The sequence below is a fragment of the Chelon labrosus genome (genome assembly GCF_963514085.1).
Source record: "Chelon labrosus genome assembly, chromosome: 18".
In the NCBI taxonomy this organism is placed as follows: domain Eukaryota; kingdom Metazoa; phylum Chordata; class Actinopteri; order Mugiliformes; family Mugilidae; genus Chelon; species Chelon labrosus.
Window position 1 is genome coordinate 18837355 of NC_140351.1, and position 18046 is coordinate 18855400.

An 18046-nucleotide genomic window follows, 5' to 3' on the forward strand; every position below is an offset into this window, starting at 1 on the left:
GCGACCAAACTCACCATCTTACTCTTTTCACTGGGGCGTCAGCGTATGATCTCACGGTCTGGCATCATCTCTTAATGTAAGTGGTAACCTAACAGTGAAAGCCCCATCATTTCACCTCCAGTGTGGCTGTCGATAGTCGGGTATTAGCACCTCTCTCAGTCAGGGAGCAAGAATGAGCATTGACTTGTTGGGTCACGGAGGCATGAGCACAAGAGGAGGAGGGGAAAAAAAAAAAGCTGAGAGGTGTTGAAAAGAGGGAATGGATATCTATCAGCACCAATTTGAAAATGACTCTCAGAGAGGAAGCAGAAAAGGCTTTGAAGAGGAGGTTTGGGTCAGAGAACATCATCTGAACTGGTCTACCTCTGTAGATTAAGCCTAATGAAACTATAAAAAATAAAAATAAACCTGTTGCTCAAAAAGTCTCTAAGTGTAGACCATCAAAATAGTACCAGCACAAAACCACCCCCAAAAACCCAACCACAATATTGCCACACAGTTCAAAATTTCAAAGTTAAAGATATTTATAATAGAAATATGACAACGGTCTGTTTCACAGTGAACCGTTCACAAGCTCAAAAATATGGCCACCCCTTGAAATTGGAAAATAAATGAGCACAGTCGGGAGTCTAATGATGGTAGACAGAGAGATCTGGAGGTCACGCAGGGCAATAACGGGTTTGTTATATAAAACTGAGATGGAATCAAACAGCCCATAATCCACCGGCACGAAGCCAAAACTACAGCCTCCTTATCCTCAGTGAGGATCAGCTTCGCTGAGACGACGGAAAACTTGTTAGCACTGAAGTTCATCAAAAATAAAACAAGTTAAAGACATTGCTTTTTGTCTGAGATAGAGCTAGGAGCTGATTTTGGAAAAGATTTCAGGCTGAAGACTTTTCTCACACGCAGACCTCATTCAAGCTGTATCAACCGAGTGTTTACGAGGGAGATGTTGTGTATCTACTAGATGGAACAAGATCTTACAGCACAGAATCATTTTAGGCTTTGGGAACGTGTAAAATAGATTGGACGCAAGCGTGGCTGGGACACTGAGGGACTCCGCTGCAAAATCCAGACGGGGGAATGAAGAAGTGGGCATCCTGTTTACTGCGCTAACATGCATGGAGGATTCGTGACACTCTTGTAAAACGCGCCGCCTTTCACACCGACATTACATTGAAAACACAGCTTGAATGGCAGTCATATCACAGGCATGAGAAAATGATCCAAGACAGCATGAGGCCGACGGTCAGACTCTGCTGGGTCACACTACGGTTCAGAAGCACCGGGTCAACACAATCTTCACAGGTTATTGGTCACTTTCAGCATTATAATTACAAAACAGCTTCACATGGTGCAACACTGTCCCCCAGAAACTACTTTTAAAGTTTATATTGCTAAATTATCTAACCAGCCACACTGTGGTAAGGATGAGGACATTGTAAAAAAAAAAAAAAAAATAGAATAAATAAATAAATACTGTATCCTTATCATAACCCCCAAAACGTAATAATTTCCCACATTTCTGTGGGTAAAGAACATAATCATGAGCTGAATTATCAATGCTAATTTATTCAATGTGAGGCGCCTAATGACATTTCTAGCCACGGCTGCAACAGCATTATTAATCTTGGTTCTTATTTTAAAAGAAATACCCTAAAATTGTGTATTTGAATTTGAAAACCCAGTTCTGCTCAAGCATGCAGCCTATGACCTCGACCCACACCATACAATTGACCTTCGACCCACAGGCATTATAATACATGACGTACTGCAGCTGTACATGCTCCTCAGCCAGCTTAGCCACCTGTCAGCTGATCAATATACGTAAGTCGCCACCCTGGCCTGCACTTAAAAACGCAAAAAAAGCCGACCAGGAAAACCCGCCAGTTCAAATCTGATTGGACTGGACTGCTACGCCGTCTTGTTGAAAATGCTGCAGACCGTAGCGTTGTTTTGAAACACCGTGCATGCTACCAGTTTTAATGCCAGCTACTTCAGCAGGATTGCCTCAGCCCATTGCTGTCATTTTTATTGTGGTATAATGATAATTACAACAACAACCACAAGAACACTACTAATAATTTCATTTGTATAATATGCCTCATTTCATACCTCAAAAAAAAGGAGCAAATAAATGCGAACAGAGAACAGAAACAGCGGAAAAGGCGGTACGAAACTTGTCTTCCTGTCGTTGCAGTCACTTTCTAGAGGTGAATGTGGTTGTAGAGATGCTGCCGATAACTCTATCTGTGGAATGGGTGTCTCTTAGGACATTTTGCTAATGGGTACACTGCTTAACAATCAGCACTTGTTGTTATTGATGTTATTGATGGTACACAGAGATATAGCTGGGCTTTTGTAGAAAAGTTGGCATAGTTATCTTTGCCTCGGGGTCTTCCTTTCCCTGCTGTGCGCCACTGAAGTAGGGCTGTTGTTTGTGGTCCACACGTTGGCATTTACAGAACGAAAACGGCGGTTTTGAACATACTTCGTTTCAAGAGTGCATTTTTTTCCCTATTTGATGCTCGCAACAGGCGTGGTAAACCCCAGGCCAAAATTGTTATTACTGTTTTTACTACTACTACCAATAGCAATTGCTGTATGCTGCTGCTACTAACACTAACAATAATGATAGCAGCAAATACACCATCTCCACATAAAACAGCTGCTATTGGCGCAACGGAGAAAAAAAAAAGACCCGGGATGTTTTGGCCCTTGGCTCGGCATGCTTCACAATATTCGGCGCATGGGTAAAATGAGCTGGTGGACCCTGGCCTGTGGTGTAGTCTTCTGAAGTTAAACATGATAAATCACCTTGACACCTTTGATAAGCAACAAGACGCAAAGAAGGCTGAACAGCTGTTCGACACTGTTTGAAAAAGGCCCTGGTGGAGTCAGATGAAGGTCGGCAGCAGCCTCTGAATGATAAAAAGAAAAATGTGGGCATAACATATGCATGTACGCTTTTTAATATAGATGCTTCTAAAACATGGTTTATGGACTGCTTTTCAAATGAATCAGACGGCAACTGATAAAGATGGCTTAATTGTCATTTAGAGTCTGTGTGCATAGTTGAGCTTGATTATGGCCCAACTGCCAGTTCCTATTTGCAGAGACTTTGAATTGCACTTTATAGGTTAATTATTCAAACAGCCGAAGGGGGCAGATGAAATGCATTGCCAAGGAACATTTTATTTGTTGCAGATATGTTAATTAGCAGCATTTTCACACTAAGTTCATAGAAAACCAGGAACGTAAAACAAATGCAGTGTTGCACTGTTCATTTTCAGAATGCAAAAGTCCATGGAAATGACTTTAAACCAAATTAAAAGCCTATTTCCCAGAATGACGCTAAAGCACAGAACAGTCACAGCGTGTCACAGCCACGGTCAAAAATACAACGGCACAAATATGCTTTGAAAGCAGCGCTCATGTCCTGTGATTTCACGGAGTGAGGGGAAGAAATAAGTTTGACCCGCCATTTACACAGGCCTGATGTGTCAGTGTCATTTTATTTCATTTTAAGAGGAGCTGCAGAGTCAAGTATTAAAAAGCTAACATGAGCTGATGTGAGAACAAAAAAAAAAGGAAAGGTTTTAAAGAAAGCTTGCAAAACACTGAAAAAGACCACTAATAAGATCAATGAGAGCTAAAGAGGACTGAATCTTGGCCCCTCTTAGAGACAAAGGGTGACACATTTAACAAGATTGTGCACATAACAAACAAATCTGGTAATGTTTCTTTTTGCTATCTTAGATCCGTGAACCGTCTCCCATCCTCTGTCCTCTGTGTCGACGCTCCCTCCAAAATAAACATGCGAGATGCGCTCCTTGTTTTCTTAGACCCAGACGGAAATCTGTGACAGAGTTTCCACGCAAACTTCAAATTCCGTCTTTCATTTGTAACCCGGGTAAACTTTTGTTACGGGTTTGAGGTAGCCTCAGATCTATGTGAAACATTTGATCAGATTTTTTTAATGCACCACACAAATTCACAGGCTCACCACTCTTTCTTTGTTTCTTTCTTTTTTTAAAGCAACACTGTCTGTAAGGTGCTGCTGTTTAAAGCCCTGTGGTGGGATTGCACTCTATTCTTCTCGCTCTTTGAAAGGATCATTACATAAATGGAAGACATTTTTGAAATTCTCTGTAAATAACAGTGACGTGCTGATGCTCTTTATGAAGCTCATGAATCAGTATCCACTTTTCCTGTGAGCTGTATGCCGTGGGCTTTCTGTGGGGGTGTCGAGTCGTTTTAAATATCCATTTGGTTGCGACCAACTCATTTCATCTCCAGCAATTAGCCAAAGGCTCCGCTATATACAAATATCATTTTAAATATATCAAAATACTGTGGGAAATCGAGTTGGCTAATAGGAAATGGTAACAATCTGTGGACTTGTTTGTGACCAAATAAGTAGTGCTTCGAAAACAGAAAATTACAGACAAGAGAATGACTGCGAATCTTCTCAGTGTGAAGAATCTCAGATTGAACTGTGCTTCTTTTACAAGATCCCCTCAGCTGTGATGTGACAGCAGACTAGTAGTAGTATCATAGGAGAGCTTACCTTTGTGTTGGTCACTGAAGTAGCTGAAGTACGTGGGGCAGGTTATTGTCACCACCTCTCCAAACCTGGCTGACGGCCAACAGGCGATGATGTCCCACATGCCTTGGCACCCTGCCGGGAGAATACAATAACATTAAAATGGCATCCCTCATATCGTGGCCCGACACACACCACACATGGGCCACGAAGAGAAAATTACATCACGTGTTTAACGTGACATCGGTGACACAGTCAGTGTGCACAGGCTGATTGCTGCATGAATTCAGGTCACTTCCACTATATCTGTCATTTCCACAATATGTTACTAAAAACATACAGAGGTCCACTACATATTGTCAGACACATAATCTAAAAAGATGATCTAAACAGAAGATATACAGAATCTACAAGTAAAAGCTGCCTATGCAATGAATAAATACTGCTATTGATTGACATGAACTTCGCTAAAGTGTTTTTTAATGCAAAGTATGTAAACTGTATTATAAACGGTTTTAATTATTTTGAAAGGATTATTTTAACAGATCAGTTATATGGCATTGAATTTTAATGAAATTCAGTGAGCATCAGCAGTGACCAGCCAAAACCTTCGGCCACTTGAAGCGCCCAGCTCTGTGGTGTTAAATAAAAAAAAAACGAATGGGACCGCATTCAGCGACACGGGGCGTTTCTTTCAATGCCAAGTTCACAAACTCCAGACTTGCACGCTTCGGACTTGAGAACCCGATTTTGAAGCACAGGCTCTGGAGGACGGGAGGACAAAAGGGCGGTCATTCTGAAACTGGAACAGCAGCGTCCTTGATAATGGCTGCGGAATGCGTGCTGGGAAGCCTGCCTATTTGTACCGAGTCCACACAAGTTACCCTCTACTGCCTGCTGGACAAACCAGGCAAGTAAACGAGTAAGCACCAGTTGAGTATCAGGGAGTAATTTGAATTAAAACAGTACTTCGGCAGCGACTGGTAACGTTTCCATGAGAACACAAGGTGAAACATGTATAGGCCTACTGTTTGTCGACTGGCTTTACACTCTTGGTTGTACTCTTGTGGTGTCCTCTTGATTCTCAGTCTTGCTCTTTGGGCTCTACAAACATTTTTCCAAAAAGTGAAACCTGCTTTTTCTCGTGTGAGAAACCATCTAATTGTGTATCCAAATCCCAAATACTATGGGTTGTTGTTTAGTATAACTTCCTCAGCTGCAGCTGGTCTTCAATAAACAATCACACACCATTTTCCCCCCACAAACCATCTTTAAGAAGCATGTTTTTGAAGACTTTTCTGTAGTTTGTGCTTAATAATTATGAAAGTGTCATTCAGAGGCGCCTCACAGCTAATAACTATCCACAAATATTCATCCCTATATTCAATACGTTGCACAACTGCATAGGCTGAACATATGCTTTCTCACAAACGGTGCTAATTCGTTTATTCTGAGTGCGTCTTCCACTGCCTTCCTGTTGAGGAAGCAGATAGGGAAGCAGAGAAATGAGGGTCACTGCAGAGATAAGGAAAGCTGTTTCCACGCGAGCCCTTCATGTGTATTCACTTAATGCGCCGAGCAGTATGCACAGAATGTGTAGTGATTTGTTTTTTTATTGAAATGAGGAGATAGCGCTGACAAAGTTTAACGCAAGTTTCACTGTGTTCGCAAAGTCATAGGAAGGACATTGAACCAGATTTGGGCCAAAGAACATAAATACTAATTTGAGTGTTAACGGGTTCACATGTGCACAGGGCATGGGTGTATTTTTACCCATTTTTACTGGGTGTACTTAGAGAGGCACCTTTATTCAGAGTAGAGGTCATTGTCTGTGCATACACTGCATTATATGTTTATATAATAAAAGACAACAATGCAGTCACGAATTTGAGTCCCACAACAACTTCATTCAGGGCGAATTTTATGCTTTGTATTTTATCCTCTTCAATGACCCTGCTCATTGAGACCTCTGTTCAAGTTGAGGCTCTGTGGAGCTTTGCTGGGATTTATGTAACATCCTATTGTTTTTCCCCACTTGCTAAATAGTGCACCTCCTTTTCTGTCTACGATTGTATGTCAGAATTGCGGCACATTGTGCATTTCGCAACCTTCCTGGTATATTAGCCGGCAGCACTTCCTGTTTGCACTATAGCCGTGGATACACAGACAACAATTACTTTAACACTGGCGAACTAGAGATAAATCTCAGGCAGCTACAGGAAATGTTGAGTCAACGTGTGGACACTTATTCAAGATGGACATGGGAAATAACGGTATCATCATCAGCAGATTAGCTCAGATATTGTACTAAATAACAGGGTCCTTGTGCTCTACCTGAGTAGCTATATGCTAGCTTCACTATGCTAGATTTACTTTGACTATTATAGTTACATCAGATAAAGATGTTAGCCTATCTTTGATGTAATAAATAATGCAAAATACAACAAATTGCTTTACAGTATACTAAGCCACCTTAACAAAATATGAAATGGGGAAAACACAATCCCCCTCATTTAGTTGCAATATTTCAATACTACTTTCTTAATGTATAATCCAAGACCATAAGATACAGTATATGTATATAAATATTGGATAGAGACAAATCTGGTTTTACTTTTAATATTTAAATGCATAAGTACATTTTTTTTTTAAGGATTTTTAAATTGTGGTATTGCTGCTTTTACTTTTGGAAAAGCTCCGAGTACCTCTTCCACCACCCAACGTCTGGACGCGTAAGTCACAGTGCATCTAGAAATATGCATATCATGTTGGCGTATTCAGATCTGATTGGGTTATGATGCTAAGAAGGAGAATGGATTGGCACTAAGGCTTCTAAAGGACCTTAATAGGCTTTCACAGTCCTGAGACGAAGGCAAACAGGCTTTTCAGGTTTGGAAAAGAACATCTATCTACTCTTTCAAGGTTGAGCTGAAGTTATTGCAAGAGTCGGCGGAGGTAGAGTCAGAATAATTAAATTGTATCTCAAAAAAAAAAAAAATGAGAACTCCATTTCTGCTTGCCATAATAGTGCTTTATCTATAAAGTCGCACCTCGCTATTTATTTACTCATACCTCCTACCGTTTCCTCATAACAGCCCATAAACAGCCACAGAGATGGAAATATGTTCTGGAGAATGACCTGAAGTGACGTTCCCAGAGGTGCTGTTTTCACAGCGCTCCTTCTCCAGCTCGATCTCGTTCACCACGTCACACATCTGCACCGATAACACCTGTGGAAGGGGCAGAAAAAAAAATATGATCGCGTTATGCTGTAATTAGCTGCTGGAACACTTCATCTTCAGCGAGAAGCGTGTCAGAAAATATGTGCTAATAAATACTTCATATTGCATTTTCTACATCTCATTGTTCGAGCTGACGCCTTTCATGCTTTGTTTTGCTTTTAGAATGAACCCCTGGCTGAGAATGCAGTAAATACACACAAATGTTCTCTATGCCTGAAATCCAAACAGGGCTCTTTCTTTGCCAGGGAAATAGATGCTATCATGCAAATGGATTAGGAAGTGGAGAAGGGAGCCACTGAGTAATCTACTGCGATTGTTCATCTGTGTCAACAAAGGCTGAAAAATGCGGGCTGACAGCCGCTGGCGCAGGGCCGCTGGGTCAATGAAAGTGTGTGGACGAGCAGCGAGGAGCTTGAGAAGGTCAGTGGAGATGAAGAGAGAGGGAAGTCGGCGTGAGGAAGAGAATATTCATAAACTCCTTGCTAGCAAGCTACAATACTTAGGAGACTCTAAGCGGTAAAGGTCATGGTGAGAGGAGTGTTGCGGAACAAGGCAGACAATGTATTTACCGCTCTACAACTCGTGTCATCTAATTGGTCTCAGTGATGTCTTTATGGGCTCTTTCATGAGCCGCAGCCACCTCGGAGCTGTCAAATATGAAATGATCGGCATCAGTCGTCCAGAAATGTCCTGGTTAGTCTGAGGTTAATCTCCGGAAAGATGAGACATAAACAGTAAACTGTGGAACACTGCTTACCTCGGGCAAAACAAACACCTCAAAACATCACTAATGATAAAGTAGATCTCTCAGCAACGAGCACATGAGGGTCATCATTTAAACGATGAGTAAACACACAGCACGCAATGTGAAGCCTAGGTGCGGAGGAATATTTAAGAGCACACAAACATGACATCTGAAAGGAGCAGCAGTTGGTGCAGCAGTCATTGTGGGATTTTTCTTGCCCTTTATGAGCTGCTTATAAAGCACAGCTCTGTGAAACACTGCCTCTTGAGACAACATAGTTCGAGTAGCCTCAACATTTTGACCATCTTCCTAATATTGTGTAGGTCTCCCTTGCGTCTCCAAAACAGCTGTGACTCATCCAAGAATGGACATGGACCTTCTGAGGGTGTCCTGTGGTGTCTGTTTCTAAACCGTTTTTGTGTGTGTGTCTGTGTCAGGCTGCATCCTGCTGGGGATGGCTGCTGCCATCAAGGAGTGTCATTGCTATGGGGTGGGGGTGCCTGGTCTGGTCTAGACTGGTGGTACATGTCCATCCACATAAATGTCAGGTCCAAAAGTTTCCCAGCAGAACATTACATTGTCACAAGATGGTCAGTGTTATTTACTTCTCCTGACAGTGGTTTTAATGTTGTGGCTGATCGTCGTATATGAGAAGTTCCTGTTTGGCCTCCCTCTATCAGCAGAGTAATGACTTGTCATTACCATCCAGCCATTGTTGCTGTTTTTTCGGGGGTCTGACTAAACAGGAAGTGGTGATATTTCTTATCTTCCTGATGTCCCGTGGCGTCCTCCTTTGATCACTTGTGACTATTACGTGTCGCCAGTGTGAGAATTTTCCAGCCACTGTATTGTCACTTCACTTGGATGTTTGAGATTCGCTGTGCAGAGCAATTTATGAGCCGGGTTTACCACATTCTGTGCTCACACTGAATCTGATCATTTTGTGAAATTGCTTAAAGATTTGAGGGTAACTTTTGTAACTTGTGGAAACTTGACAAATGCACAACATATCATATAGACCATGTAATACCTCTATGTCATTTACTTCCACCTCTCCACACTGACTTTTCTGAGCTTAACTCATTTCCTCACTCCCCCCCCCCCCCCCCCGTGGATGAGGTCGTCCTGACACTATCATAATCCACACCACTTTGCGAGCGGGAGTCTTTACCTGCAGGTGATTACCACAGAGAATCCAACATATCCCGAAGTAATAGCAACAGCGCTGGCTGGGAGGCAGGAGATTAATCTGCTAACTCCATCTGTGCAGAGCAACAGGAGGAAATCTCCTGTGGGTCATACCCTTTGGTAACCTTATTTTTGATTAGCATGGAATTGATCGGAGGGCAATGCAACAGCGGAGCACTCAAAGGGGGATTTGAGTCCAGGAACCCCTCTGAGGGGAAGACACTATCATACAATATTCTGCAACTTATTCAACATCAGTTAACGATAGACAGTGATAATGCGCTGAAGGGAGATTTCTCTAGATTTGAGGCCAATCAAGGTAACTGGTGCTGAAGAGAGATTTCTCTTATTCATCAGATTCAACATCCCAACTAATCCTCTTGTCAAACTTAGCTACTATTGCGGCACATCATTCATGTAATTACTTAAAACTGCCAAAAATAATTAAATACACACAAAAAATGTTTTTATTTAACAACTGTCCTATTAAAAATGTATTTTTTTAATCAGCGTAGATCACTATGTCAGATGTTTTACATTATTAAAACTATGTCCAGTGCATTAAATGATCTGCCAGAACCAAGTAATGATCGCAAATGGACAACAGGCACAACGCTGTCTCCACCAGAAAAATTAGCTCTTGTGATAAAGACAAGGACAATGGCAATCAAAACAAAGAAGACACGCCAGAAGCTGACAGATCATGAATTATCACTACCACCTCCTGCGATGCCAGAAGCTATTCTACATCCTGGCTAACCTTTTCTGCATAAATGCACCCACCAAGCAGCTGTAGCTCTTAGACATGGAACAATATGTTGAAGCAGATTTAACTAAGCGCCTCAGTATGACTTTAATATGACATCTGACAAAACCCTGTGTAGGCTTTTTGCTCAGAACCAAAGTCTGAACATTTACTATATGGCAGTATTTAGCTCAGTTCAGTTCCTGTCAGAATATGAGTCTAGTCACATACAGAGAATTAATACCTCTGCACTCAATTGAATAATCCCACAACCAATAAGAGCTACAAAGTGTGTGACATGAAATGATTGAGGCGTTCTCCGCTGTTAAGTGTTCTTCTTCGCTGTCAATATTATTTACAGCAGACGTGATGGCGCACTCCAGCCAGCTTGCTTCTCCCAACGGCTAACATTTCGCTGTAAACAAATTCAACTCCACAGCGAACAGATGACGTGTATGACTGCATCGCTGTTGCTCTTCTGCCTGTCACCACATAAAGCCTGGCCAAGCGGAGTGGTTCCAGACCAGACCAACTCTCCACCACAAAAAAAATAATTAAATAATGTAGGCGGGGAAGTTGGTCTGGCTTCGTTTAGCGTTTAGCAGCTAAAATGACTGACTGTTTTTTCCCCGTTAACTGGTGGGGACCAAAAACTAAGCTAAAAGGAACTTTAATATGTGACTTTTGTAATCAGGAGGGTGGAGACATGGCTTTAAATAAATGCCAATGCTTCTCTGTTTCTGTCTATTGTAGTCTTAGTATGCTAGCCTAGCTGCCCCTGACAATAGCTAAGACATTTTCACATGATAACAGCAGAAAAAGTGTAGATAACAAAAAATATACTTTGAGTTTTAATGTGCATGGTGACTTCCTGCTTACTAGGACATAGAGACCTTGTTTATGTGTGCTTTCCCTACCATAACAAGGTTTTTTTTTATGCTACTGTAACAAGGTTCCACTGCAAAATTTGAACAGCCCAGATATTCAGTTTGATTATGAAATATGAAAGTAGGGCATGTTTTGTTTTTCTTATTGTCTTCTGTCTTTTGGGAAATGCAACCCAGTTTCGACATAAAGTTTCCCCAAAACCATTAATGCTGCATAAACAGCAGGAAAACTGACACAAAGTCCCCTCATCAGGGGGGAAAACAGACATGACGGTGGGATCCGTGCACGGCCTCATGCGGTAGGCTGCTGGGATCAAGCGCTCTCCGTTGCATGGAGGTAGTTTATTAGTTCGTACAACCGTGCTCATTGTGAACAGAGCCAGAATACACAGAGAGGGAGACCAATGATAAAACAATCAGCAGAGTTCACAGTATGGGCTTTATAGGAGTGGCTGAATTTCCTAAAGAATGAAGCTACAAGAAACAAGTGGACAGTGATTTATGCTGGAGCTCAAAACGCAGAAGACAAAAACTAAATGCCTGCCACATGAGATTCTGAAAAACATGTAGACTTTGGACAGCCCGACCATGGAGATTGCTGCATTGAGAAATTAATCAAAATGTCAATCCTGAACTATGCAGATGATAAGTGGACCTCTGCAAAGCCTTGGGAAAGCAAACATACACAGTGTCTCAGTGAGCAAAACATCACATAAATACCTGTCAGCTCTGATAGTTTGTTAGCGCGGAGCTCATCACGAGGGCTGCCACGCTGCTGCTCCAACTTTTTTTTTAGGTGATTGTTGTCATTTGAAGCGGCTGCGGGCCTTGCCTTGTTTGAGTACAAGATAACAATCAAATAAAAAAGAGAGCTGACAGGGAAATGAAAGGAGGAGCTCGGGTCTGTGTGTGTGGCCAGGCGATGCAGAGTAATGTGTTCATACCCTTCCTGCACGTCAGTGGAGAGCAGCATCGTGTGCATACATCTGTTGCGACACTTGAGGTTGATCAGCCAGCGGACAGAGTGTCAGCTTCGGCCTTAAAAATGGATATTTTTATACGTTTTCAGACAGAAAATCATGAACACAAGGAAAGTTTTTGACTTTTAACACTTGCAGCAAGTGTGTAATATATGATTGTATAAAGAGCAGCTTCTTCCAAATGTTAAAGAAACACTTTGTGCGTTGGGAAATGTGCTTCTTTGGGTACTATGAAAAAAATTAATAAGATCCTAAGTCTGTGTACTAAGTATATGAAACTGGAACCAGGCGTGGAGTCAGAAAAAATAGCCGACTCAGTCCAGTTCAAGACTGCCAGCTCTTGTAAAGTTCACTGATTACCATGTTATGTCTGTTTGTTTAATCTCAGTCATTATACTGTGGTTTTATTTCAACACGAGCAATTTCCAGTTGCTGTTAATGTTTTATTAAACACATAATACGCATTGGTGGGCACATTAGTTGCTAACAAACATTTGCACCCATTTACACCCATTAAAAGAAATAAGATTAACTGTAACCGTACAGAGTGAAGTCAAACATTATATGACATATGGTTATACGAATGACCTCATAAAAACAGTGTTGGAAACATAAAGATAACTGGATTTTTCCCTCTTGGATTCCTTTTATATTCGTGTGTAGAAATATTTATCTACATTAATTATATAAATAAATCTAATATGTAAAGATGTGATGCTATGACTTTCTGTTTACGTATCTGGCTACTGAAAATGTACGGCGCAGTCGATGTATAGCAACTCATTTACACCAAAGAGACTGGTAGCTAAAAAATGTTAGGTTGTAATGGTTCAACTTCATTTAGTAATTCATTCATTTATCATTAATTTATTAAGACCAGCTAACTCTTTCCCCCATGCTTCTGGTCTTCCTCTGGCAATCCACTGGCTTCATTATTAATCTGCAAACATGGTAGTTGTCTAGATTTATTTATTTATTTATTTATTTCATTTCACTCTTGGGGGAAAAAAATCAAATGCTAATTTTTCTGAAAATGGCAAGCTATTACTTCAGATGCAAGTCGAGGCGTCCGCGCGCTGGAACATGACGTACGACGGGAGGAAAGTGTGCATGCACGTGAGAGGCGCGGGAATAAATTACTGACATTTCCTTTGGTCAACAGAATAAAGTGCAATATTGAAGAGACAAAAATCAAAGCGTGCAGGCTTAGGATGCACTCTGGCTAACTTGCTGTTTCATTCATGTCCTCAGGTTTTAGATCAATTGTCTCTCCTTTGATCTCTTATACCTCCACTAATGGTGGGTGAGTAGCTTTGGGTGGGCAGCTTGAACAAAAGAGGAAAAGGCTGATATACAGCAGAAAAGGGGACGTCCAGCTCCGGTATATGAATGCACCTAATGATGAACCGTTGTGCACACTACTGGACAATGTAACCACTTTTTTACCCATAGAGAATAATTTTAGCAGCTTGAGTTTATTAAATGTGAACAGATATGCTGTAGTGACAGCTGTTCCTCTAAACTTAAGGTGAAGGCACACACTCAAGTCAAGATATGGATGAAGAAAACCAAATATCTGCATCTATGTTTTAAATTCATCTTATTTTACACACTGTACTTCAACAACACACATATCATTAACAAGAAGAAGTAAAATGAGGATATCGTGCACAGCTAACACACTCAAAACCCCCTTTGCAGCATAAATGTGTATCTCTGGCCATCTGCTCAACAAGTACCTTTTAGTTCCTGTCGGCCGGTTTTGTGTTTAGAAATAGACGGAAAAGGAGAAGTCTTAACCCCCCACCCTCTCTGCTCTTCTCCTTCTCCTCCCCTTCTGCATCGATAGCAGTGACATCCAGTCACTAGTATGCACTTTTTAACCACTTGTGAGATTTCCTGCTCACCTCTCAACACCGCGTGTTCTCGCCGGGTGTATTAATCAAACATGTCAGAGTGTGTTATTGTAAAGCAGCCACCTGTGACTTTGGAGAAGACACGCCAGCAAACTGCATAAGAGCCACTGTCAACAAATGACGTGTCCGGTTGATCTAAAGAGTGAGGGTGGGCCAGACGTCTCAGAGCTGACAGAGGTGAGGGGGGAGACATTTTCACACAGTCACTTAAATGTTCACAGCCCATTCTGCCTGGAAAGAGCTTCCCTGGCAGGCAGTGAAGGAAGCCACGCTGGGTGTCAGATGACTAATATCAGCACAAAGTCATGGCTATTATCGTCGCCACAAATCTTAAGCTGCTTAGAATCAGGCTTCTTTTGATATTCTGAAGCTGTGACAAAATATTTTTATTCTTGATGACTGGAATAACACCTGACAGAGATAAGCAAATCCCCGTCAGAAACTGGGTGCAGTCAGAGAAAGAGAACCAGAGCTGGCATTTGTTAATAGAAAAGACACGTTTTTAGAAAGCTTTTCATCACGCCGCCAGGCCTGATGAGAAGCCCAAAGACAAGCAGACCAGCGGGATTTATAATCTCCCACCAGGTGCGTGACTTTGGTATGAGCCACGGGGTGGTTGTTTGTTTAACTTCGGGATACACTTACAGCCTTGTGTGTAATTAAAAAACTATGCAGGACAGCGCGTGCATCTCTCACCCACAGCGCACACATCACAGCACTAAAACTCTCTGCAGCAGCGCACGGTGCCACTAAAAGATGACTTATCACCATGTGGCAATGCTCAAAGGCTTTCCATCCAATTATATAAATGTAGAGAGAGCACAGGTACTGTAGTTAAATTGATGGCAAGGCCCCAGAGGAAGACATCGATAGTTCCTCTGCTGTATATGTTCATGTAAATTAGATACACTAAATATGGTGTATCTAATCCACAGGGACATATACAGCATCAGATTGATTATCAGCAAACAGGTTATAAATACACTATAGCCACTCAAAGGACTTCAGGCTTTTATAGTCTCAACCGACTCAAGATAAAAGCAAAAGTCTGATGTCATATTTATTAAAAAACCTGCTTTTGAGAACACCAAGTGACAGTGACTGGCGCTTGATTCTTCGTTGCAAATTCATGTCACACAGTTTGAGTTTAATCAAACTGCCTTTGGTTTGAGAAGCCTCTCACTTAAATTGATTTTTATCTTGTTACCCATTCGTCAGTCTGGTCTTGTTGCCAGCTACTGGAAGAACTTCACCTTTGCAAGTAGTGACTCATCTGCAGGGATTAAATTATGTTAAATATCTTACAGGTCTACTTAATTAAATAAAAACATTCTTTAAAAAAAAGTGTTTTAAGTAAGGCCAGATGCATTAAATTCAGCAAGAAATGTGGTGATATCTTCAGAGATGGATCTCATCTAACGTGGTTGTCAGTAAAGTAATGGATTTAATGCCTATCAAAACTAAAACTTGATAAATTGGCAATTCAAGTCGACAAGTTTTTTTTGTTTATTTTTTTTTAAATAATATTTTCAGAATAAAATAGACTTACTTTTGGGAGAAATCCGTACAACAGCAGCAGACAGAGCAGCTGTGAAGAATCCATCGTTATTCTGTTTTTGTTTAGTTTAGTTATTTTTTTTTTCTGTTAGTTTTCTTTATTCACGACTCCTCGATCTTTGCCAGTCCTCCTCCGCGAGTCCGTCCGGGGGAAGCCGGGCTCCGTGTGTGTTCAGATGTGGGAGGTGAAGCGCTGCTGCAGCTCCATCGGATTGCGCCCGGTTCTCTTTCTTGCTCTCCGTACGTGTGCGCTCCTCCGGCAGGAGAGCTGCATCTGTTTGACTGTACCCGCCCCTCTCCCATTCACAACTCCACAGCTCCTCCGGTCCCAGGGGGCTGCTTGTTAACGAGGCTGTCAGGCGGGGGACGGTGTCAAGTCGGACGCCCACTAATTAGCTAATTAACGGGTATCCCTTTCCCGAAGTTAGTGACTAGAAATAAACACATCTGGAGGGTTTCTCATGGGAACAAACATCTGTTAAAGTTATCTGGCAGATGGAATAAACCTGTAGGTGGGTGTTAATGCCTCTCTATCGACTTTTCCAGGGAAATAACCAGGATTTAGACTCTACCCTTTAACATTTTTTATTTATGTTGTATTTATTGCAACCTATATATATAAATAAATGGAGCAACCCCTCTGTGGATATTTGTGCAGAATAAAATAAAATAGAAATAAAACTCTTCCTCCACTGCCAGGAATACAATTATAGTGGGAACAAACGGAAAAAACAATCAAAACCAGGGATCTTTCAGAGAACTGGAGCTTAAAAATACTGCAGAACTAAACATGACATGTTTCTAAAGAGGCAGCGAAGAGAAGTTATATTTACACTGAGCATTTTTTGCTTTAATGAACCGCAGGTTTGTTCACATTCTTGTTGTGCTTCTTGTGTAGGCTCTGCGTTTGCTCAACAGCACTACTAGTGGCCAAAGATCTAAAACCGTGCCTTTAACTTGTAGCTCAGGTTGATATTACCTCCGAACTCCAAAGAATAAATCAGAGAACATGGTTACCTCACTGCCACATTAAATAATAAAAAAAAGGGTCTCACGAGGTTGACAAGCATGGGCACCACTGAGAGCTTTCATAACTGCTTGCCGTTATTTATTACAACGTGAAGATATACTGCATTAAAACAGTTCTCTGATAACCACCGCCCTGAAAGCATCTTACCCTTATGGGAATCATTAATCACCATATGGTACTCTTGCAACTATATAAAGTAATTTATTAATCATGGAAAGTAAGCTAAAGATGCCAGAACTATTCTTTATAAAAAGGCACTTTTGGAGAAGTAAGCCCCTTTTTGTGTGACTGCACTGCACAAACCAAGATCGATTGAAAATCTTAGAATTCAATTTTTAGTGCCTTGTCTGATCTCACTTCAAGGTAGGCACTTTCCCAGGACAAGAAGGACTTTGAGTAACAGAAGGGTGGTGATTCGTCCTTGACATAAACATGAATGCGACCTCCATTAAAAAAAACTAAAAATAAACATGAGTAAAATGTGAGCCTTAAAGGGGAACTACTGTTTTTTACAACCTGGACCTTATTTCTGGCATAAAATACGATCCTTTACTCACCCATATAACTTTTGTGTAATTTGTAGTCAGTCGGGAGATGCTATGGTTCGTCCACAACTTCAGAATCGGAAAAACATTCAGCCAGGTTGAAAAAAAATAGCAGTAGCAAATTACAGGTAAATAAGCTGACTGTCGTGGGTGCGCGCGACGCGCAAAGACGACATCATCCGGGGTCTGTAGATCAATCTATAGACCCCGGATGATGATGATAACAGGTAACTCTGGACTTAACGGGGAACAGCACTAGCATACGATAACAAAACAATCGTGTTTTATGCCAGAAATAAGGCCCAGGTTGTAAACAAATAAACTCCAGGGTTTATCCAGAACAGAGTGGAATTGCTATACCAGCCAAAACCAGACTATCCTGGTGTGTTTATCTTTTCTGCTGAGGGTGTGATTGAAAGCCCTTTAAAGTATTTAGCTCTCGGAAACCTCCCCAGTTGGTAGTTACACTCAAAGAGTTCCCTGACCTGTTTGGTCTGAAAGCACCTAAAGACACAGAGAGACAGAGAGAAGGATGTCTTCTGTCAGTAGCCAGCAGCTTGTTACCCTGATGTGGGAATAAAGTAGGCTGATTTGACAAAAGAGACATAAATAGAAGAAAGAGTAGTGCACTGAACAGTTGCTGTTTCCATAACAAAATACCA

General features: G+C 41.4%; 1 protein-coding gene across 1 annotated transcript in view; it reads right to left on the bottom strand.

Moving 5' to 3' along the window:
- The window catches only part of vipr1b (vasoactive intestinal peptide receptor 1b), a gene marked incomplete at its 5' end in the record, with an annotated part of 47940 nt that extends 32085 nt beyond the window's left edge, over positions 1-15855 (bottom strand). Inside the window, 3 exons of the mRNA XM_084566059.1 lie at positions 4574-4684; positions 7689-7779; positions 15802-15855. Of these exons, the coding sequence (XP_084422185.1) occupies positions 4574-4684; positions 7689-7779; positions 15802-15855 (256 nt within the window). The remainder of the gene's footprint in view (positions 1-4573; positions 4685-7688; positions 7780-15801) is intronic.
- Positions 15856-18046: the final 2191 nt, after the last annotated feature.